Raw genomic sequence first — 24,779 nt, 5'->3', positions numbered from 1 at the left:
TTTTTTTGACGCTAGCGTTTTTTTGGCATTTTTTGGGGTTCTTTTGAGGCAGGCAAAACATCTGAACTTGTGTATAGTGGTACTGTGCACAAGTTCTGATGTTTTGCCTGCCTCCAAAATTCCCCAAAAAATGCCAGCAAAAAACACACCTGGGCATTTTTTTTTTTGACGCTAGCGTTTTTTTGGCATTTTTTGGGGTTCTTTTGAGGCAGGCAAAATATCTGAACATGTGTATAGGGTGTATATATAGGCATATATGTCTGAATATATACCCCTAGACATATATAGGTGTGATAGTAGCAGAAATATATTACTGTAAATGATTTAATTAGCGCAAGCATTTATTTCTGCTACTATCACACCTATATATGTCTAGGGGTATATATTCAGACATATATGTCTATATATCCCCCCTATACACATATTCAGATGTTTTGCCTGCCTCAAAAGAACCCCAAAAAATGCCAAAAAAACGCTAGCGTCAAAAAAAAAAATGCCCAGGTGTGTTTTTGCTGGCATTTTTTGGAGAGTTTTGGAGGCAGGCAAAACATCAGAACTTGTGCACAGTACCACTATACACAAGTTCAGATGTTTTTCCTGACTGCAAAGAACCCCAAAAAATGCCTTCTATTAAACCGGCAAGGTGTTACAGCAGAGAAGCCATATTCCTGTGCTTAAAGTTTTCTAATACAAACGATCTTTTTTTTATGGTTCTGGACATGCTACAGAGCTGAAACTTCACAGGTACACCTTTTAGACCCCCCAGATACTAAATCCAAAGTAAAAATCAAAAAATCTCTTTTTTTTTTTTTTTTTTTAATTTTTCAATAATTGGCTTTTTTATCAAAAATGACAATTTTTAAGAACTTTTTTTTGTGTGATTTTGTGTCTGGGGGGTCTAAAAGGTGTACCTGTGAAGTTTCAGCTCTGTAGCATGTCCAGAACCAGAAAAAAAGATCATATAGGTGTTAAAGTTAAAGGAGGCTCCCGAACCACATCCCTGTTCTACTGAAAAATTATCTTTTTTTTTTTCATGGTTCTGGACATGCTACAGAGCTGAAACTTCACATGCACACCTTTTAGACCCCCCAGATACTAAATCCAAAGTAAAAATCAAAAAATCTCTTTTTTTTTTTTTTTTTTAATTTTTCAATAATTGGCTTTTTTATCAAAAATGACAATTTTTAAGAACTTTTTTTTGTGTGATTAATAGTTAATGGGGCATGACCCAGAACCCTAGGCACTTTTTAGGGGCATTTATTGGGTTTTAGGGCTTAAAAATGGTGTTTTTTGATTACCGAAGTTCGGGTCCCATTGATTTCAATGGGGTTCTGAAATCCGGGCCGAACTTTCGTGAAGTTCGGGTGTTCTGGTCGAACCGAACTTTTCAAAAGTTCGATCATCCCTAGTTAAGAATGCAGTTATGACTTGAGGAAGCAAAGCCTTGCTTTGATAGTTGCCTCTACAAAGATAGTTGCCTCCACACAGAGACAGCACAGAAAAAGGCAATTTAAGTGAGTAATGGTAATGGCCATGTAAGTGAGTAAATGCTATTCGCATTTTTAGGGAACATCTGGCACATGCATCAAGTCTGCTGCTGGAGAGAGCAAAAAGACTTAACCCCTGCCATACAAGTGGCAGTATGGTTAAAGCAGCGTTACTGTTTCCACAAGTAACCTGGTGAGGCCAAGTGAGATTTGTCCTTATCAACTGTAAATAGTTCAAGTTGGAGTATCCCACTATTCCCTTCTCCCATCCAAGTTCTACAATAAATACCAAAAACCAAAACCCCTGGACTGTTTATTGAGTACCGAGCCATTAGGAATAAGGATGGATGTGTGAAATGCCCCCTAGTGACTGACTGCAGGTAATCAGAGGAGACCCAAGAAGTCATCACACAGTAAGCCCTACTGGGACAGTGCTACAATTGCATAGTTGGTAAGGTTAAATAAAGACAACAGTCCGTCCAGTGCAGTGTGTGTGGGTGTGTGTCTATATGTCATTGGCAATTCCCATATCTCATATCCCTGTATATTGCAGTGACACCACCAGCTGTGGAAAGGAGTTCAACATCCTCACTGTTCTAATGCTAAACAATCTCTTACGAAAAATTAAACCATTTCTCGTCCAACTTCAGTGAGTGTGTGTTCTTAAGAGACCTAAAACTGAATAGTTTTCTCCCTATGCTAGGTTCACCATTAAGATGTTTGCATATTGTGATCATTTTGTGAGACCATTTTGTCTTTTCTCCAGGGGGAAAAATTGTAATGTTTGTAGACATTCCTCATAACTGAGGTCCGTTATCCCCCTTACTAGCTTTGTTGCCCTTCTCTGGACTCTCTCTAGTTCCTGCACATCCATCCTGAGGGTTTGTGATGAGAAGTGAATGGCATACTCAAGATGTGGCCAAACCAGAGTTTTGTAATATTTGGTTTTGTTTTAGTTTAGTTTTGGTATAATCATCATCTTATCTCTTGAGTAAATACCATTTTTAATGCATGCTAATAGTCTGCCAGTCTTGCTTGCTGCAGCTTGTCATTGCATGCTATTGCTAGTAGATACTGTATGCTGTAGAACCTATTGCCATCTAGCAGGACCCTCATATATTTTCCATCCAGATTCCTCCAGAGGTTTTCTAGTGAGTAACTTGCATTCATATTTTTAGCCCCAGTTGCATTACTTTACATTTTTCAATATTAATAAACCACTCCAGCTTTGGAAGGTTTACCCCCCCCCCCCTTCATGACCAGGCAATTTATTGCGATACGGCACTGTGTTACTTTAACTGACAATTGCGCAGCCATGCGACACTGTTTCCAAATAAAATTGATGTCCTTTCTTTTCCATAAATAGAGCTTTTTTTGGTGGGATTTGATCACCTCTGCGGTTTTAACTTTTTGCACTATAAACAAAAAATGACTTTCTGCTATAAAACATATCTAATTAAAAAATGTAAAAAAGCTAATTTCTTCATCAATTTAGGCCTACTTGTATTCTGCTACATGTTTTTGGTAAAAAAAAAATCCCAGTAAGCGTATATTGATTTGTTTGGCAAAAGTTATAGTGTCTACAAACTATGTGATAGTTTCATGGAATTTTAATTTTTTAAATTTTTTACTAGTAATGGTGGCAATCAGTGACTTATAGTGGAACTGCGACATTGCGACAGACAAATCGGACACTAAGTGACATTTTGGGAACCAGTGACACCAATACAGTGACCAGTGCTGAAAAAATTGTACTATCACTGTACTAATGATATTCTCAGGGAAGGGGATAACATGGGGGGCGATCAAAGGGATAAATGTTTTTCTAGGGAGTGCTTGCTAACTGTGTGTGGGGGCTTTAACTGTGGGAAGACAGAGATCTGTGTTCCTGCTATGCAGAAACACAGAATGTCTGCTACCCTACTAGCAGAATGGCAATCTGTCTTGTTTACATAGGCAGACTATAGTTCTGCCTCAGTCGGTAACGATCAGCGGGTCCCGCGGACATCAGGTCCATGGGACCCACTGATTGGCTCCTGCTGTGTCCAATCAAGACTTAGAAGTGCAGAATCACGTACCTGTACATGATTCTGCATCGAGGATCCGCTGGCCTTCGGTAAATGTACATGGGGCAGTCAGCAACAGGTTAAACCTCATTTGCAATGTAATTGCCCAGCCCTTTTTTTTTTTATAAATCTCTTTTATAAAGTTGATACATCCTGTTGTGAAGGTATTACCCTGCTTATCTTTTTATCATAAAAAAACAAAGTCTGAACTATTTACATCAACCTTAATATCATTTATGATTATAATTAGGAGAGAAAGCCTTGGGGTACCCCACTTACAACTCCAGACCATTAAAAATATGCTATTTATTACCAATCTCTTGAAATGCTCCTGTAACTAGTTTTCTATCCAGATACATGGATTGTCGCCAATGTCAATAGATCTAAATTTGAAAATTAAGTGTTTTGTAGTGTATTGTATCAAATGCTTTGGTAGAATCCAGATACACCACACCCACAGGCAGGGCCGGCCTTAGGTGTTCAGGTGCCCTGTTCGAGCTAGTCCTGTGGCGCCCCCCCCCCCACCTCCATTCTCACCCCTCATCCCCCTCCTTGTTGTTCTGTGATTTGACTTTTTTTTATTGCCTTCTACCCAATATGGTGCTGCTTATTCTTGTGGAAGCAAGAGTTATTGACAAAGTCTGTGCATGTATCATGTGTCTATCTATGTAGAGCTTTTTCACAAATGTTTTAGATTTTGACCTTTATACCCCTTATGCTCTATTTAGTTGCAGAATGGCTCTTACCCTGCAGTCGCTTACTGCTACCCCACATAGGTTGTTGTCTCCCCTGGGACCCAATCTCTTCTGAGAGAGGACTCTCTAAGGGCAGGTAGGCTTACTTTGAGCCATGCTTTTGTTTTCTCATTTAGTGCTCTCTGCTTCCTCCCTTTGTTCCCAACTTGCCTCCCTTTCGCTGAAAGTTCTGACCTCCTAGGCCTCATGCACACAGGGCATTTTTACAGCTGCTTTTAGGAGCATCAGGCGTTTTTTATTTTGCAGCTTAAAAAAGCCCCTTCATGCACACACAGGCTTTAGGAGCTGTAAGTGGCATAGGCGTTTTCAAGCTGTTAAAAAAAAAACCCATGGCCATCGCGTTCTTGAGCAGCAGCGTTAAGCTGTAAAAACACGTGATGCTGCTAAAGGCTGCAAAAGGCTGCTTAACGCCGCATACAGCGTTAGGCCACGTCAGACGTTTTTAACCACTTGACGACTGCCAGCCGCAGATTTACTGCGGCAGGCAGCCACTCCTGGGAAAATCGACGTAGCTCTACGTCGCTCACTCTCAGGAGGCTCGTCAGCCAGAGAGCCAGTGCGTGCGTCAGGCGGCTCCAATAGCCGCCTGACACCTTCGATCTCTCCCCGCTGACAGAGAAGCACGGACAGCTTTTGTAAACACAGCCGTCCGTCCGTCCGTCCTTCTCCCTGCAACGATCACAGAGGTCATGTGATCCTGCTATATAGGATCGCATGTCTCTATGATCATCTCACAAGCCACGCCCCCCCACAGTTAGAATCACTCCCCTAGGCTTACATTTAACCTCTTGATCACCAATAGTATTAACCCCTTCCCTGCCAATGGCATTATTACAGTAACAGTTCATATTTTTAGCACTGATTACTGTACTAATGTCACTGGTACCCCCAAAAGTGTCAAAAATGGCAGTTAGGGGTCTAATCTGTCCGCCGCAAAGTCGCAGTCCTGCAAAAAATAGCAGAACGCAGCCATTACTAGTAAAAAAAAAACAATAAAAATGACATAAATCTTTCCCGTAGTTAGTCGACGCAATAACTTTTGCGCAAACCAATCAAAATATGCTTATTGCGATTTTTTATCAAAAATATGTGGCAGAAAACAAATTGGCCTAAAATTTTAAAAATTTTGATTTTTACATTTTTTGGGGGGAATGTTATATAGCAGAATGTGAAAAAAATATATATATTTTTTCAAAATTGTCGCTCCTTTTTTATTTATAGCGCAACAAATAAAAATCCCACAGGTGATAAAATACCATCAAAAGAAAGCTCTATTTGTGGGAAAAAAAGGACGTCAATTTTATTTGGGTACAGCGTTGCATGACCGCGCAATTGTTCGTTAAAGTAATGCAGTGCCGAATCGCAAAATAGGGCCTGGTCATTAAGCAGGAAAATCTTCCGGTCTTAAAGTGGTTAAGCTGTAGTAGTTGGATTTAAGGTTGGAAAATAGAAGAGGGCAGAGAAAGGCTGCTAAACACTAACCCTGCTAAACGTGGCTAAAACATGCATTAGCATCAATACAAGTGCTTTTAAAAGCACGTTTTCATAGCTGCTTTTTACTGGCGTCAGAACTGGCATTGCAGCTTGTTGCAGGTGTCTGCATCTTAAGCCATCTCTAAGGAGTACTGAGCTTCTTTTCTCTTTTTTGGCTGTCTCTGGCCGGGATCCTTCTGACTGCCTATTCAGCAGGCCTACTGACAGGTACATATCCTTAAACGTCAATGGTTTCAATATTCCCGAGAAGTGGCCCACGCCCTTTGGGAGCTTTGACACCTCAGGACTTATGTAGTCTTTGTGCAGGATACTCATATTCAAACTAATAACTGCCAGAAGGTTTCAAATTACTGCTTTCCCTTGGTGTACCACAGTACCAAACCCTCCCCAAGACAAGAATTGTGAGCATCCTGATTTCCAGGACAGTTGGTTTGAAGATTATGGATCAAAAGACCGACCACAATTGGCATTTCTTGTTTCTAAAAGTTAACTTGGAGGGACAAAAGGTCACCCTAGCCTCCTTCTATCTCCCTAATCAAGCCCAACTTCATTTTTTTGAAGACTGCCTCACAGTTCTCTAAAACTTATTTTGAGGGTACATTGATCATTAGTGGGGATCTCAACCTGACTATTGACCCTTTATTGAATGCCGTAAGATCCGCCACTCACCTATCTTACTCTTACCTTTGTTATGTCAAAATAGCCTTACAATCTCTTTGTCTTGTGGATGCTTGGCATCTATATTGTCCAGATGTCCAGGTTTATAGATTATTTTCTGCCCCACAAAATACATATTCCATAATTTATTACATCCTGGCCTCCCAATCTCTACCTCCTGATATTTTTGGACTGTGGTCAAAAGCAAACTTTCTTGGACAACGCACCAGTCACTATAGATGACAAAATGGGCGTCCTTCTCCTAGAGCGTGGTACTGTTGAATAAGTCCCTGCTTCAAGAGTAACCACTTAGATCTGAATTGTCTGTTTTGTTGTCTTAATGCCTCTCGGACAACTATACACCTGATTCATTCTTTAGGACACTCATAAGTGTGTTATGAGAGGCCACTTTATTTGGTAAGCCACAGAATTGAAAAAAGCTAGAACTGCACAGCTGCAGAACCTATTAGATGCTATTGCTTGCCTAGAGTTGTTACATATGAAATCTTTATCTCACTTTGTAGCTACAGAACTTGAACAGCACTAGGAGAAAGGGTTGTCACTACTGCTGCCAGGGCCGGACTGGGAATAAAAACCAGCCCTGGAAATAATTTCATACCAGCCCCATAGCATTATTATACCGGCCCAACAGCATAACACCATTATTTTCCTGTTCATAAAAGGGAAAACCATGCATTTTAAAGCACATGTTAAGCGTGTATTATATGTAGATAAGACAGATATGAAATCACATAGGGTTTTATATATATCTGTATATAGATAGATACATAAATACTGTACATAAGAGCAAATTCCAGTTAAAAGTGGAGCAATTATCAAGAACAGTCCACTTATTGTGATGGTGATATATTACCAGAATAAAAAACAATCAAAGTCTGGCAGCGGTGGTGGTGAGGGGGGTGGGATCGGTGGTGGTGAGGGGGGTGGGATCGGTGGCTGCGGTGGTGGTGAGGGGGGTGGGATTGGTGGTGGTGAGGGGGGTGGCTGCAGTGGTGGTGGTGGTGAGGGGGGTGGGATCGGTGGTGGTGAGGGGGGTGGGATCAGTGGCTGCGGTGGTGGTGAGGGGGGTGGGATCGGTGGTGGTGAGGGGGGTGGCTGCGGTGGTGGTGGTGGTGAGGGGGGTGGGATCGGTGGTGGTGAGGGGGGTAGGATCAGTGGCTGCGGTGGTGGTGATGAGGGGGGTGGGATCGGTGGTGGTGAGGGGGGTGGCTGCGGTGGTGGTGGTGGTGAGGGGGGTGGCTGCGGTGGTGGTGAGGGGAGTGGGATCGGTGGTGGTGAGGGGGGTGGCTGGGAGGGGGGCAGTGGAGAGCAGTATAGGGGGACAGTATGGGGGGGCAGCATGATGGGAGGGGGACAATGGAGGACAGTATGGGGGGAGGGGGGCAGTATGGGGCGGGGGGAGCAGAGTGACAGTCAGTTGGATACCTTTGCAGGCAGTGTATTTACTGACACTCTGCTGTGGCAGAGATTGTGTTTGTACTGTGCTCTACTTGAGCGTCCTCGGGGCAGGGAGCATTTCTCCTACCTGACCCAGTGGCAGCTGGCAGGAACAGCTGTGAGACAACAAGAAGCGGGAGTTGAAGCCGGCCGGAGTCGGGGGGCGGAGCTGGGAGGCGGTCCTAGGAACAGATGACTACTTGTGAATACAGCTAGCGCCAGGCTGGATAGGAGGTCAGGTGGGGCGGCATATGGTAGAAATGATCCCGCCCCTGCAGCCACTGAAAGCCCTGCAGGAGCCAGGAGGAGATTGGTTCTCCTATATGTCGCCCCTCCTGCCCGCCTATACCCCCTCGTGCTAGCTGTATCCACAGTGTGAAGAAGTGACAAGCAGGTATGCGTACCTAGGACCGCCCCCAGCTCCGCCCACAACTCCAGCTAAGGCAAGCTATCTATGTACAAACTTGACAGAGGACCTGTGCGGGCTCCCTGCAGGCTGCTATAATTACGCCTCTGTCATACACAAGGAGGGGAGGAGGGAGAAGAGGACTTTGACGCTCCTCCCCTCTGTCTCAGATCACGGAGCACCGTCCCGCTCTTCTGTGCACCCGGCCACCCCCCCGCCGCCCGGGATTGTTCCTGGGCACCGCAGCAGCTGGCCACAGTCCAAAGCGGCCCCAGGGCAGGCAGCTTACCGGGAAATTTCCCGCTATCCCGGTACGCCAGTCCGGCCCTGACTGCTGCATGATACCAGGGTTCAGCTGGCCAAAACCAGATGAGCTTACTGTGCATACTGTGTTTGATCATGGCAACAAGCCAGGTAGGCGCCTATACCATTGCTTGAGAGAATTACCTCTCAAAACATATAACCCTTATGTCTCTGCTGAAAATTTTTAACACTGCTATACCCCCTTTGTTATTGCCTTAGCTTTCAGAGACTTTTATGCAAATCTCTATAACCTGCCTGGTACCTCTGATCCCAACTCCTTGCAGACCAAGCTACAAGGAATTTATGATTATCTCACGAATTGGGGCTTTCCTCTGTTCCCATAGAGTCAGCTGAATCCCTCAATAACCCTATAATGAGTGATGAATTCCTTGCTGTGGTTAAGTCAACAAAGCCACATAAATGCCCTGGGCCAGATGACTTCACTGGCGGTTACTACCGTACAAGACCTTCTCTGCAGCCCTGACTCCCAGGCTTGTTGTGGCCTATAGTTCCCTACTTCAGGATCACACTTTCCTGTCAGACTCTTTGAGAGCACATATATCTGTGATATCTGGGTGCCAATTATTACCCAATCTCACGCTTAAATGCTGATTTAAAAAATGTCACCAAAATATTTTCATCCCATCTTTTGCCTCTCCTCCAAACTATCATTCATCCAGACCAAGTTGGCTTTTTGCCCACGAGAGAGGCAAAGGACAATAGTACATGAATCCTCTAAGTTTGTTATTGAGAACGCTGAGAAGGCCTTTGATTGAGTGGATTGGCATTTTTTGAACTTCAATTTCATTATTGACTCTCAATTGCAAAATGTTGGGCAAAGGCAAAATTAATTATTTTTTTTAAACTACTGAGCTTTAGAGGTTGGCAAACCCTGTGCATAGTAACAAGTGTGGCAATCGTCTGGTGGTAACTCATCAGTGAGGAAGTGAGCCTGAGAATGCTTTTTACTATAAATCTTTATGTTTCCATGTTGCCCATGTTTTTTGTTTTTTTTCACCTACTTACTGCACATCAACACCTATAGGAGGTAAATCAAACATTTTCCATACCTGTAGGTATTTTTTTCTTACAACAGGTAGTCTTTTTCAACTTGGATCCTGGATGTAATAGATATGCTACATCCTCTCTTCTCTTCCATCCATCACTATGTTTAAGTATTTCTGAAGTTATGAATAGTTAAGGAATTTTTCCTGGCACCTTTTGGAGTTCTGAATTCTTAGTGTCTCCAGAGAGTACAGCTGCCATTTGTAGTTGCTGTAAAAACTTGGCAGTTAGGAATAAGCTATGCTCCCACCCAACATTAAAACATGGCAGGTGGTTATGAAAGTGTAAATGTAATTTGCAAGATTAATTTAGAGCAGGCTTAACGACTTCAAAGCTGAGGCTGAGACATAATCTGGGTCATGGTTGAATAAGGATGAGACACTCTGGGCAGCATCCCTCATATATTTCCTGGTCTGTACTTGATTGTATTCTTCATCCAGCAGCATGTTCAGCATGTAATTGGCAATTACAAAGAGCTCCATACGTTGTTGGTGCAGTATAAATAAATCATACATAAAATTATACAAGAGCTTTCAGTGCTTTGGTTTTTGTCTTGGCTCTTTCTAACTCTACCAAGAAATTCTGGTCCAGTATCTGCTTGCATGCACAGCATACACATCCCGTCATTTAGATCATGCAAATCCTAGCTGTGATCATTATTGTTTATATATGTTACATCTACAAAAGAATGTGTTTAACTTGATGACAAAGACCTCATATAAGAACACAGATGTTTAACAACTCCATGTTTAGGCTACAAAAAAGGAAAAAGTGAAGTAATGTCCGCCTTACTGGTTTTCATTTTAAGGGTTCAGCAGCCTCGCTCTCTTGATTTTCATACACATAGTAACCACTCAATATGAGCGTAATTTGAAAAACGTATGCATCTCTTAATATAACCTCTTTTCAAACAGTTTATGTAAAATTGATTACTAATCATGAACAACAGAAAGAAAAGGCTAGTGAAGAAATCTATTTCAGTAAGTCGTATGGGAATTTAGAAAGCCCTTGTCACTTTTTGTGATAATTTTCAAAGTTTTGAAAGAAAGAGTATGAAAATAAATACAGCTTAGACTTCAGAAAAATATTGCAATGGGTTTCTGGGATAGGAGCTCTCTTCAGCTACAGAAAAACCAAATGAATTTAAAACCTTAGCAAAAAAGCAGTTAAAAAAAATACTGATAGTGGTGTTGATGTATTCCCCAGGGCATTCAGGTTATATGCCTCTTGGATGGTCAAATGTCACTATAGACCTATAGACCAAGATCAAAAACTAACAAAGCCCCATCTACTATAATAATATATATACAGGTATAATAAATATATATATATATATACACACACTATATTGTCAAAAGTATTGAGATGCCTGCCTTTACACGCACGTGAACTTTAATGGCATCCCAGTCTTAGTCTGTAGGGTTCAATATTGAGTTGGCCCACCCTTTACAACTATAACAGCTTCAGCTCTTCTAGGAAAGCTGTCCACAATGTTTAGGAGTGTGTCTATGGGAATGTTTGACCATTCTTCCAGAGAGCATTTGTAAGGTCAGGCACTGATGTAGGACGAGGCCTGGCCCACAGTCTCTGCTCTAATTCATCCCAAAGGTGTTCTATCGGGTTGAGATCAGGACTCTGTGTAGGCCAGTCAAGTTCCTCCACCCCAAACTCGCTCATCCATGTCTTAATGTACCTTGCTTTGTGATACTGGTCCAAATCATTAGAGGGATTGCTTTTCAGGGGTTGGGCTTGGTCCCTTAGTTCTAATAATGGGAGCTTTTAAGGTATCAGCATACCAAAACATTTTGGACAATTTCCTGATCCCAACTTTGTGGGAACAGTTTGGGGATGACCCCTTACTGTTCTAACATGACTGCACACTAGTCTTTCAAGAAGAGTTGAAGCTATTATAGCTGCAAAGGGTAGGGGCCAACTCAATATTGAACCCTGTGGACTAAGACTGGTATGCCATTAAATTACATTTGCGTGTAAAAGCAGGTGTCACAATACTTTTTACAATATAGTGTGTATATATATATATATATATATATATATATATATATATATATACACAGTATATTTTATATATATATATATATATATATATATATATATATATATGGAAAAATATTCACATAGCTTCACTTTTTCCACATTTTGGTATGTTACAGCCTTATTCCAAAATGGATTAAATTCATTATTTTCCTCAAAATTTTACCATCAATACCCCATAATGACAACATGAAAGAAGTTTGTTTGAAATCTTTGCACATTTAATAAAAAAATAAAAAAAATGAAAAGATCACATGTACACAAGTTTTCACAGTTTTTGCCATGACTCAAAATTGAGCTCAGGTGCATCCTGTTTCCACTGATCATCCTTACGATGTTTCTACAACTCGATTGGAGTCGACCTGTGGTAAATTCAGTTGATTGCACATGATTTGGAAAGGCACATACCTGTCTATATAAGGTCCCCCCGTAACAGTGCATGTCAGAGCACAAACCAAGCCATAAAGTCCAAGGAATTGTCTGAAGACCTCCGAGACAGCATTGTATCGAGGCACAGATCTGGGGAAGGGTACAGAAAAATGTCTGCATTGAAGATCCCAATGAGCACAGTGGCCTCCATCATCTATAAATGGAAGAAGTTTGGAACCTCCAGGACTCTTCCAAGAGCAGGCCGCCCAGCCAAACTGAGCAATTGGGGGAGAAGGGCCTTAGTCAAGGAGGTGACCAAGAACCTGATGGTCACTCTGACAAAGCTCCAGCATTTCTCTGTGTGGAGAGGAGGAGAAACTTCCAGAAGAACAACCATCTCTGCAGAGTGGCCAGACGGAAGCCACTTCTCAGTAAAAGTGTCAGTTTGCTAAAAGGCACCTGAAGGACTCTCAGACCATGAGAAACAAAATTCTCTGGCCTGATGAAACAAAAATTGATCTCTTTGGCCCGAATGGCATGCGTCATGCCTGGAGGAAATCAGGCACTGCTCATTACCTGTCCTGGCCGATACCATCCCCACAGTGAAGAATAGTGGTGGCAGCATCATGCTATGGGGATGTTTTTCAGCAGTAGGAACTGGGAGACTAGTCAGAATTGAAAAAAAGATGAATGCAGCAATGTACAAAGACATGCTTGATGAAAACCTGCTCCAGAGCACTCTGGACCTCAGACTAACAGGAAAATGACCCTAAGCACGCAGCCAAGATAACAAAGGAGTGACTATGGAACAACTCTATGAATGTCCTTGAGTGGCCCAGCCAGAGCCCAGACTTGAACCCAATTAAACATCTTTGGAGACATCTGAAAATGACTGAGCACCGACGCTCCCCATCCAACCTTATGGAGCTTGAGAGGTCCTGCATAGAAGAATGGGAGAAACTGCACAAAAGTAGGTGCGCCAAGCTTGTATCATCATACTCAAAAAGACTTGAGACTGTAATTAGTGCCAAAGGTGCTTCAACAAAGTATTGAGCAAATGCTGTAATTACGTTGTTGACTATAATGTATGTGTGATTGTTTTCATTTTTTATGTTTAATACATTTGCAATGATTTCAAACAAACTTCTTTCATGTTGTCATTATCGGAAATTGTTCGTATAATTTTGAGGAACATATTAAATTTAGTTTGATTTGGAATAAGGCTGCAACATAACAAAATGTGGAAAAAGTGAATTACTGTGAATGCTTATTGGATGCACTGTATGTGTATGTATATATATATATATATATATATATATATATATATATATATATATATATTTATTTATATATATATATATATATATATATATATACAATTTTTGCTAATTAATTCCGGCAGAATTAGAATTAGACTTAAAAAAAAGTAACTCAATTCACAAATTTCTTGCTGACTTTTTTAGAATTAAGATTGCATGAATATTAAAATTACAGTTGGGTTGGGTACTTTGGTTGGGGGGGCCTGTGGAACCCAGCTTACCTTAGAGAGGTTGGGAAATCCCTGTCTCAGCTCCCCAGGTCCCTCTTATGTGTAAGTCACCCTATGTCTATTGGGGGCACAGGGTGACCGAGAAAATGATGGACAACTACTTAATGGACTCTGAGAATATGGTTTGGACTACTTGAAATGGGGCAGTAAAATTTATCCACAATATCCCTCAAGAAATCTATGATTCCACTGTATCAGAATTAGGGATGGGCTCTGTGTTCGAGTCGAACTTAAGTTTGACTCAAACACCAACTGTTCGTGTGTTCGCTGAACACATGAACAAATGGGGCGCTCAAAGGGAAGTTCACCCGCCGATGAGCACCTCATGATGCACTGGGCTGTTGCAGTGCATTGATTGCTGATTATTGGCCAAAGCATGCACATGACCTGTATGCTTTGGCCAATCACAGCACAGTGTCCTGTCAGAGCCATGATTGGCCAAAGGCAGGGTGCCTTTAGTCAATCATGATACACGTCCCACACTATATAAGGCTGCTGCTTACACGGCTGCCGTGTATAGTGTGTGACAATAGAGATTAGGCAGGTAGTTAGTGGATAGTGTGTTCAGTCAGTTTAGTGCAGTCAGTATAGTGTACAGGTATACCCCACTTTTAAAATGTATGCTGTAGTCCTGGGTCTCCACTTGGTGCTCCCCAAGATTTGTGTCCCTGTCACTTATGGTTTGGGAGCAGTGCCATGTCAAGCTGACCAAGATTTCCCATTGATGCCAATGAGCACTGAAAGCTGAAATTGTTCTGGGCAAGAAGGGGGTGAAAGTATGAAAGTAGGGTCCCCCCCCAAATCCATACTAGGCCTTTTGGGTGGGGTATAGATTTTAAGGGGAACTCCACGCCAAAATTTAAAAAAAATAATAAAACAATGTGGGGTTCCCCCCAAAATCCATACCAGGCCCTTTGGGTCTGGTACAGATTTTAAGGGGAACTCCATGGCAAAAAAAAAAAATGGCGAGGGGTCCCCCCCAAAATCCAATCCAGACCCTTATCTGAGCATGCAGCCTGGCAGGCAAGGAAAGGGGGGGGGGTGCGAGCCAGCTACCCCCCTGAACCATACCAGGCTGTTTGCCCTCAACATGGGGAGGGTGCCCTGGGGTGCCACTTCCTAATAACCCTGGGCTTTGGCTGTGGGGGTCTGCGGGTGGGGGGCTCATCACAATCTGGAAGCCCCCTTTATCAAGGGGGCCCTCAGATCCAGCCCCCCCCTATGTGAATGGGTATCGGGTACGTAGTACCCTTACCCAGTCACCAAAAAGTGTAAAAAAGTAAAAACCACAGAACAGTTTTTGACAAGTCCTTTTTTAAAAAGAAAAAAAAAATAGTGTCCCTCGATGTAAATACATCACGACGCCTGTCGGACCCGAAAAATAGAAAATAATTAAAAGAAGCTTCTGGAGAGGTTACCCGTCATATGCCCGATCTTCAGCTTTGACAGTTCTTTTATAAGCAAGGGGCGGGGCCACCCAGCTACATCACATAGTGGCACCGCCCCTTCTGACATCACATGACATCATGTGACGTCAGAAGTGGCTAGTCTTGTATATTGCAGCTAGAATATCTGATATCTATGTTTAGACTGAAAGAAGCGGTATACTGGTGGTCGGTTCCGTCACACAGGGCTTTTAGCTGGGTTTAGTGGCCTTGTTAACCACTTGCCCACCGCTCACATTGAGCGTACTGCGGCAAAGTGGCTCGTTCCCGTCCAGCGACGTAGACCTACGTCGCTGGACTCCTCCCCCTGTAGGCGGCGCTCGCGCGCCGCCGGAGGCGCTCTCCCGCTGTTTTCATTCACAGCGGGAGTCGGGCCAGGGGAGGAGCAGCGGCGATCGCCGCTGCTCTGCCCCGATCGTCGGGGAATCGAGTGAGGAGATCCGCCCGCTCTGTTTACACATCTCCATAGTGACAGGGACTGACAGATCGGAGTGTTCAGCATAGCTGGACATCCGATCTGTCCCTGTCTCACACAGTCACCTCCCCCCCCACACGTCAGTAAGCACTAGGCATGCATTAACCCCTCCCTCTCCAATAAAATTAACCCCTTCACTGCCAGTGTCATTTTTACAGTAACAGTGCATATGTATAGCACTGATTACTGCAGTAATGTCACTGGTACCCCCAAAAGTGTCAAAAATGTCAGTCAAGGGTCCGATCTGTCCGCCACAATGTCGCAGTCCTGCAAAAAAAAATTGCAGATCACCGCCATTACGCGTTAAAAAAAAACACCAAAAATGACAGAAATCTTTCCTTTTGTTAGTAAACGCAATTAATTTTGCGAAAACCAATCAAAATACGCTTATTGCGATTTTTTTTACCAAACATACGTAGCAGAAAACAAATTGGCCAAAAATTTAAAAAAATTTGATTTTTACATTTTTTTTGGGGGGAATTTCATATAAAAAAATGTTAAAAATATTGTTATTTTTTCAAAATAAACGCTCTTTTTTTGTTTATAGCGCAAAAAGTAAAAATCACACTGGTGATCAAATACCACCAAAAGAAAGCTCTGTTTGTGGGAAAAAAGGACGTAAATTTCGTTTGGGTACGGCATCGCACGACCGCGCAATTGTCAGTTAAAGTCGCACAGCGCCGAATCGCAAAAAGTGGCCTGGACGGAAGACAGCAAAATCCTCCGGTGGTAAAGTGGTTAATGGACTCAACGTATCTAACTGTTGATCTGGGATCACAGTGCATGTGAAATATATACTGATTTGTTTATTATGTTATCACTGATGATACAGGGACAATTTTCTACTTTTTTCGCATGACAATGAAATTTACAATGGTGTATGGTTTTCAATAGTGTCTATTCACATCATTGCAACTCAGTGTGATTTTGGAAAATGTTCCTGTATTACTTTGATGCAATTTCAGTGCGATTTTGGCCTCAGAGAAGATGCAAATCAAAGTAGCATGCAAGTTGTACTACACAATCGCACTGAAAATCTGATGAAAATCATATCACAGCAGTGTGAGCCTAGCTTAAAGGCACACCTCTGGGGCTTGTCCTACAGCCTTGGGTCCTGGAGAGAAAAATTGATTTGTGTGGTTCCTGATAATGCAATTAATATCAAGATTAGACAATAATTAGAACTGTAGGGTAAATTACAGTAATGTTTTTTCTCTCTTTTGCAGAAAGGGAGAACGATATCAGTTGAAAAGCCAAACATGTTAAAAAATAATTTCCTTTAATATAGATACATAAATAAAATGTGTCCCCATCCCTGATACACAATGTTGTGAATTCCAATGCCATTCATTTTGAATGGCATTTAAATGGCACCACATTCATTTTAAATGGCACCTAATGCACCTAGGCAGTGCAGCACAACACACTTGTTTGGTAGTATACTGCAACAAACAGTGTGAACCATCCATTCATTGTGATTTGTTGCATTGAATATAAATAGCACATACTAAAAATAGTGATTATCAGCATGTTTATCCATGCTATCAGGGTGGGACATGGGTGCTGATAGAAGTATCTGCAAAGCTCATTGGTGGACTTAAAGTAGTTGTAAAGTCAGAAGGTTTTTATCTAAATGTATTCTATGCATTAAGATAGAAAACCTTTTGTGTGCAGCAGCCCCCCTCGGCTCCTTACTACTTACCTGAGGTCCCTCTCTGTCCAGCGATGTCCCCGAGTGTCTCAGCCATCTGAAATTCTCCCTCCTGATTGGCTGAGACACAGCAGTGGTGCCATTGGCTGCCGCTGTTGTCAATCAAAGTCAGCTAGCCAATCAGGAGAGAGGAGGCGGGGTTGGGCCAGGTTCCGTGTCTGAATGGACACAGAGAGCTGTGACTCAGGTTGTGTGCCTCTATAGCAAGCTGCTTGCTGTGGAGGCACTGAACAGGAGGGAAGGGCCAGGAGGGTAAAAGAAGGACCCGAGAAGAGGAGGATCCGGGCTGCTCTGTACAAATCCACTGCAACAGAGCAGATAAGTATAACATGTTTTTTATTTTTATAGGAAAAAAGAAACAAGACTTTGCAATCGCTTTAAATGCTAGCTGTTATGGAACCATGGATTAAAGTAAGTTTTTACTGTGTGCTTGGACCTTCATTAAAAAAGAGGTATAGACTGCTTAGGAGCTGTTGGTAGAAAAACCAATGATTTTTTTTTTGTTGTTTTTTTTTTTTGCATTGCCATATTTCAGCTTAAATATGATAATTATTAATTCAATAATTAATACAATCCTAATTATTTTTTGTTTTTCAAGTCCAATAAAATTTAGAGAAATCAAATAAGTCTAAGTATTGCTTTTCTCAGTGTTGTCCTTTTTTTAATTTGAATACAAAGACAACCACACAGCTGCAGCCTGAATGTGACAGTCATTAACTCTACTCCCTATAAGATGCGGCCACGGCGGGTACAGTACATAGGTGGTCAAGAAAATAGCTCTGTGAATATTGGGATGCTTTTTCTTAGCGGCATGTTATAAAAAAAAACTGAACTGGCACCTTAGTGAAAAAAATTTGGTGAAAGGTGGATTTTTTCAATAAATTTAGAAAAGCAGAGAAGTGCTTGTTATTCAGCATTACAGAATGGGATAAAAAGATTTGGCTGAAATTGGGCCTTAAAAAGACTCATTCACCATGCCCATTTAAGAGATAGTAACAGGACTACACCTCAACCACCTTCTGCTCCTCCATTGCTCCTACTGTAACCACTGTCCAACTGTAAAATACCCAGTATTTCTATGTTGGGGAGGGGGGTGGGGGGGTGGTCATATGACCTCCCTCTGTTGTGTACTATTTGGGCCTAGCAACTAATCTCTAGTCTCAAGCAAGATCACATGATGGAGGGGATGACCTCAACGTACCCTCTAAGCTTCATCCTCAGCCAAACCAAGTCTTTTGGTGTCAGTTGTCACAGTGTAAAGAGCAGCATGGGGAGCACTGAAGAGATGACTATCATGATTGAAGGATGTGATGAGATGAGATGACTCAATCATGAAGGGTGTGCTTTAAAATTAACCCTGTCCCTTTGACTTGAATGTATCAATAAGCAAATACCTACCAAAACTACATGCTTTAAAATTCTTATCAAGATTTTAACTGCTGTAGGGCAGGAAGGCTTTAAATAAAATCTGCTTGAATCACATATCACTGTTTGCATAGTACAATTTTTCCACTTGCATACCAGTGAACATTCTTTTTTCTAACAAAGAGTTTTTCATGCTCCCAAACTCATTTAGCTATTACCATATTTACTTTTCTTTCAATTTGCAATATTTTTCCATTCCTTCTTATGAATAATATTGAATTCTAAATAGGAACTAATAGAGCGTTTAGTCATCCTCCATCACCTCAGTCTTCATTGTACCATATTAATTTTCTGTATGCTTGCACATATTTTCACTGTACCTGGCACCTTCCATTGGAGCACATATCCAGCCCATTCTGTCCACAGGAAGTTCCATCCAAAGTTTTCTCTGCCACCAGGACAGGCTGGTCTTTTCCAAGGGCAGAGCAGAACAGTGTGCAAGGTTTCTCTAAATGGAAACAAGAGAACATGGTGAGTCATATACTGTAATTTAGCTTAGTGTAAATGTAATGCTGAGGATGCCAAGAGCATAAAACATGAAAAGGTAGCAACAGTCAACAATTTCGTATGCATCATAGTTACAGGACACAGTAAAATGTTTTTTTTCTTTGTCATTTTAACAATTACAAAAACATTACAACAAGAGTAAGCAGCAGTAGATGATGAGCAAAATGGTGTGTATGGTCACAGCACACACTTTCATTTTATAGCATCAGCATTGTAATAGCAATACAAACAATAGTTATATTTGACAATCCAATATAGGCTTACTTGAAAAATCTAATTTCATATTGCGAGTCCTGCCTGTCTACTGGCCATCTCTTTCCACAACTTCTTGGATTCCCTGCATGCTTTTCAGCTTCTCCTCTGCTGTTTACTTTCATTTTCTAAAGACTATATATCCCATGGTATATTGCTGCCTGCAAGCAGTGATTCCTGTTCTTAATCCCCCTCCTAAAATTCCTCCTCCCAGCACCTCTGTAGGTCAGAAGGCAGGCTCTGTGAAATGTGTCACACAGCAGTGCCTTCTCACAGGGCACAGTAAAAATGTAATATAATTCAAGGACATACTGTAAATCTGTGGGAATCCTTACAAAGTAATTTTGCAAACTTCAAAGTCATTCAGATTAATAGGAGTAGGCTAGAAATCAGGAGATGAAGGGGTTAAGGTACAGGTCACATACAACGAGAGGATGTCAATGAAGGGTCAGGGGTGGATCCAGAGTCTAGTCTCGGGAGGGGCAATGCCAGAAAATAAGGTGTTGCTTACAGAACTGAATTTAACGTATCATACAGTGTACAATATTCAGAGGTCTGTAGTAGGTAGGGCAACATACAGAGGTCAGTATTATGTAAGGCAGCATACAGAGGTCTGTAGTATGTAGGGCACTGTACAGAGGTCAGTAGGATGTAGAGCAGTGCACAGAGGTCAGAAGGATGCAGGACAGTGTACAAAGATCAGTAGTATGTAGGGCAGTGAACAGAGGTCAGTAATATGTAGTGCAGTGTACAGAGGTCAGTAGAATGTAGGGCAGTGTACGGAGGTCAGTAGTATATAAGGCAGTGTACAGAGGTCAGTAGTATGTAGGCCAGTGTACCGTGGTCAGTAGTAGGAAGGGCAGTTTACAGAGGTCAATAGTAGGTAGGGCAGTGTACAAAGGTCAGTAGTATGTAGGGCAGTGTACAGAGGTCAGTAGAATGTAGGGCAGTATACCGAGGTTAGTAGTATGTAAGGCAGTGTACAGAGGTCAGTAGTATATAGTGCAGTGTAAAGAGGTTCGTAGTATATAGAGCAGTGTACAGAAGTCACTAGTATGTATTGTAATGTACATAGGTCAGCAGTATGCATTGTAATATACATAGGTCAGTAGTATGTAGATCATTGTACAGGGGTCAGAAGTTTTTAGGGCATTGTACAGAGGTCAGTAGAATGTATTGTAATGTACATAGGTCAGCAGTATGCATTGTAATGTACATAGGTCAGTAGTATGTAGAGCATTGTACAGGGGTCAGAAGTTTTTAGGGCATTGTACAGAGGCCAGTAATATGTAGGTCAGTTCACAGAGGTCAGTAGTATGTAGGGCAGTGTACAGAGGTCAGTAGGATATATTGTAATGTACAGAGATTAGTAGTATGTAGAGCAGTGCACAGAGGTCAGTAGTATGTAGGGCGGGGTCCAGAGGTCAGTAGTATGTAGGGCAGAGTACAGAGGCTACTGACCTCTGCACACTGCCCTACATTCTACTGACTATGTAGGGCAATGTACAGAGGTTAGTAGTATGTAGAGTAGTGTACAGTGGTCAGTAGTTTGTAGGGCAGTGTAGAGAGGTCAGTAGTAGGTAGGACAGTATACAGAGGTCAGTAGTTTGTAGGGCGGTGTAGAGAGGTCAGTAGAATGTAGGGCGGTGTACAGGGAACAGTAAGGGCAGAGAACGGGGGGTCAGCAGGGCAGAGGACAGGAATTGACAGGACAGAGGCCGTACTTCCTGCTTCTCTGCATGTCGGTTCCAGTTATTGGCATGATTACAATAAAATTACCCTTTTAAAACGGTACTGCACTATTGGAGCACTTTTTTTGTCCCCTCTCGGATTGGATCTGGAGGAACGGTTCCCAATACAGGAGGTGAGGACTACAGTGAACCACAGAGACCAGCAGTCACCTTAGGCTTTGTGAAGCCACAAGCTCGGAAGGTCTTGTTGCTATATGGCATTCAAGACCCACCAAATCCGGTGAGTTTGCACCCCTTATGATAGAAGCTATGCCATTTTTGTCAGCAATTTGAACACTGGAGAAACCCTATTAGGACATCTTTTCTGCACAAAGATCACTAAGGAGTTATACTTTGGGACTTGATTATTATTGCATATATTTTGATCACCTTTGCATCCAATATATTTCTATATATTTATTTATAGTGTGCACTCTATTCTATTTTTATTCTGTCACCACTTCAATTGTATATTTATATATCAAGGTATTTTGATTATTTATTTAGCACTGTGCACTTTACTTCACTTGCTATCACCTTTAGGGAATAGCAATATTCCCCCACTATTACCACAGGTGTTGTAGAGTATTTGGTCAAATAAAATAAACTATAACACTAGCAGCGCTAAGCAAAGGTCCATTGATTAAACCAGTGTCCTTAATGACTCATAGAATATATATGTGCAGTCCATACAGTGATACTTCAGGCACAATCCATCCACCAGGGTAGGGGAGTGAAGGGTCTTGTCTATTATTCCAAAGGTATCACCACACTCTAGTGCTCCCCCCTTTGAATAAAACACTCACCAGAGCCTGGTGAATATATAGCCTTCAATCAAATCCACCAATCAACGGGTGTACTGATCACTGCTGGGCTGCACCACACTCCTCCTTCCTCCAATATTCCTCCGCTCAAAGTTCATGTAATTGAACAAAGTGGGGGCAACAATAGTGTAATTCTGCAAACTTTTATTAAAACCACACACACTAAACCCCCTCTCCCCTCCAGATGTCTACTTACAGGAGGGTAATGGAGTGAAGGCATAAAGGATTAAAATATGCACACTGGATGACCGGATCCAAACATTCCTGCAGTCCAATAGGAATCTCAGATGGTGTCCTATGTGATATATTTTGCGACCGCGCACATCAGCTCTGACGTTTCGTCCTTACGACTTCCTCTGAGAGCCCCGGGCTCTCAGAGGAAGTCGTAAGGACGAAACGTCAGAGCTGATGTCGTAAGGACGAAACGTCAGAGCTGATGTGCGCAGTCGCAAAATATATCACATAGGACACCATCTGAGATTCCTATTGGACTGCAGGAATGTTTGGATCCGGTCATCCAGTGTGCATATTTTAATCCTTTATGCCTTCACTCCATTACCCTCCTGTAAGTAGACATCTGGAGGGGAGAGGGGGTTTAGTGTGTGTGGTTTTAATAAAAGTTTGCAGAATTACACTATTGTTGCCCCCACTTTGTTCAATTACATGAACTTTGAGCGGAGGAATATTGGAGGAAGGAGGAGTGTGGTGCAGCCCAGCAGTGATCAGTACACCCGTTGATTGGTGGATTTGATTGAAGGCTATATATTCACCAGGCTCTGGTGAGTGTTTTATTCAAAGGGGGGAGCACTAGAGTGTGGTGATACCTTTGGAATAATAGACAAGACCCTTCACTCCCCTACCCTGGTGGATGGATTGTGCCTGAAGTATCACTGTATGGACTACACATATATATTCTATGAGTCATTAAGGACACTGGTTTAATCAATGGACCTTTGCTTAGCGCTGCTAGTGTTATAGTTTATTTTATTTGACCAAATACTCTACAACACCTGTGATAATATTTCTTTTTGTATAGTAGCTGCTTTGAGACCTTGCGTCTTCATAACTCCTTGTTGCTATCTATTTTGCCCTTGTGTGCGCGGGGTGAGTTATTTTATGAGACCATTTTCTGGTAATACATATTCTGACTCTTTTGTTTAAATATTCCCCCACTAATTGTTCACCATTCAGGTGTGCGAACAAGGAATTGTTCACCTCTGAGTGCTTAAAAGCAAGTGCTATATTAACCCCTTAGGGGGCTAATTATCTTTATATCTGATTAAAATGTATTGAAAACCAAAACTTTTCTTTTAGTTTTGAATAGAATAGGGAATGGTTAGTTACTTGTCAGATATATTTTTATGCTGTCTATGTCCCCTGCAGTTTATGAATCCAAAGGCACTTCAGGAAGTAGGAGGAACTCTTTTCAAAGCAAAGAGAATTTTCCACCAGAACTGTCCGTATTGGAAGATTCCTCCGTTATTATTTTTTCTGGGGACAACCCAAAATTTGGGATCTTCTTTTACTTTCACTTTCAATGATAATATTAAACAGGACAAATACATAAGGTGAATCGCCCTAATGAGGGCACAGACGGCAATTAAAAACTTTATAGGTGTTCTCATTCCTCTCCAATCTATTTAAAACTGAAAAAAAAGTAAAATTAAATTTTAGTTATACTTTATTAGAATGAGGCTAAGCTGTGGGCAGCTAGATTTCTCCTGCCTGTGTAAGACTTCTACTTACAGATAATTGGTGTATAGAGTGATGAAAGGCTGTTAAAGTAAATAATATATCTGTAACAATTCCGTGTGTGCTCCCAGCAGAGGATTGTTGTTGGCCCAGGCACTAAAGCAACAATTTTGTCACTTATTTAAGGGAAATGATTCATAGTGAACAAACTATGCTTGTATAAAGAAATCTTTAGTCTGAGGGAGTGCTTAAAAATTGCAGTGTTAGTGCTGGGCTTTCTTAATTGAAGTCCTGGCATGTTCTGCAAAAAAATGAATGAAAACTCCCTACAAACTGAACTGCACAAAGACATCCTGTTTAACTTGTTTATTTATAAAAATCATCAAATGATAAAAATGATCAGTAAATATCAAATTAAAAGTGTATTACTAGGAAAAAAAATGATAAAAAAAAACATTACAGGCGATGTTTAAATATTTGCCAGTAAGTTATGTGCTGGAGACCCTCGTGGTGCTTTTTGAACATCTACTCCCATGTGGGCATGTGACTCTTGAGAAAAGAGAAAACAAATGTTCAGGTCGACTAGTGCTGGTCTGGTATGACAGTTCCATGTGCACCAAAATACGTTAACAAACACAAAGCCTAACTTACTGAAGGAAAGAGTTGGAGTTGTGTCTGTTAAGAATTATGGTTCGGAAAGTGTGGACATTACCATCATTTTCCACCTTCTCACTGTTTTCCTTGTCTCTTTATTTTCACTTTGTAGCACACTATTCCTGCAGTGGTGCTGTTTGGTGCTGCAGGTGAAGAAGAACAGTTTTTAACTTTTAACAGTGACTGATTTTTATTTCTACTTATGCAGACACCTTTGCAACAGGGGCAACTTTATTAAAACAGAGACAATTCCTAAATATCAGGGCCATGTGGTCATTTTGCAGTGGTTTAATTTGATACTTTTTTTATGTTTTTCAAATTAATTATACTGATTTTTATGTGTAGCCAGTGTGGCTAGTTAAATGTAGTTCTGCTGGGTCGTAATCTGCTCAAGCTATTTTTT

The 24,779-nt window shown here is 41.6% G+C and overlaps 1 protein-coding gene across 1 annotated transcript in view; it reads right to left on the bottom strand.

The window, feature by feature from the left end:
* The window catches only part of ADAMTS19 (ADAM metallopeptidase with thrombospondin type 1 motif 19), a gene marked incomplete at its 3' end in the record, with an annotated part of 395,950 nt that overhangs the window by 99,284 nt on the left and 271,887 nt on the right, over positions 1-24,779 (bottom strand). The window contains exon 14 of the mRNA XM_082272872.1: positions 19,038-19,165. Within this exon, the coding sequence (XP_082128998.1) occupies positions 19,038-19,165 (128 nt within the window). The remainder of the gene's footprint in view (positions 1-19,037; positions 19,166-24,779) is intronic.

This window comes from Pelophylax lessonae (genome assembly GCF_965119305.1).
Source record: "Pelophylax lessonae genome assembly, chromosome: 1".
Taxonomy (NCBI): domain Eukaryota; kingdom Metazoa; phylum Chordata; class Amphibia; order Anura; family Ranidae; genus Pelophylax; species Pelophylax lessonae.
This window is presented reverse-complemented; position numbering and strand designations above follow the sequence as displayed.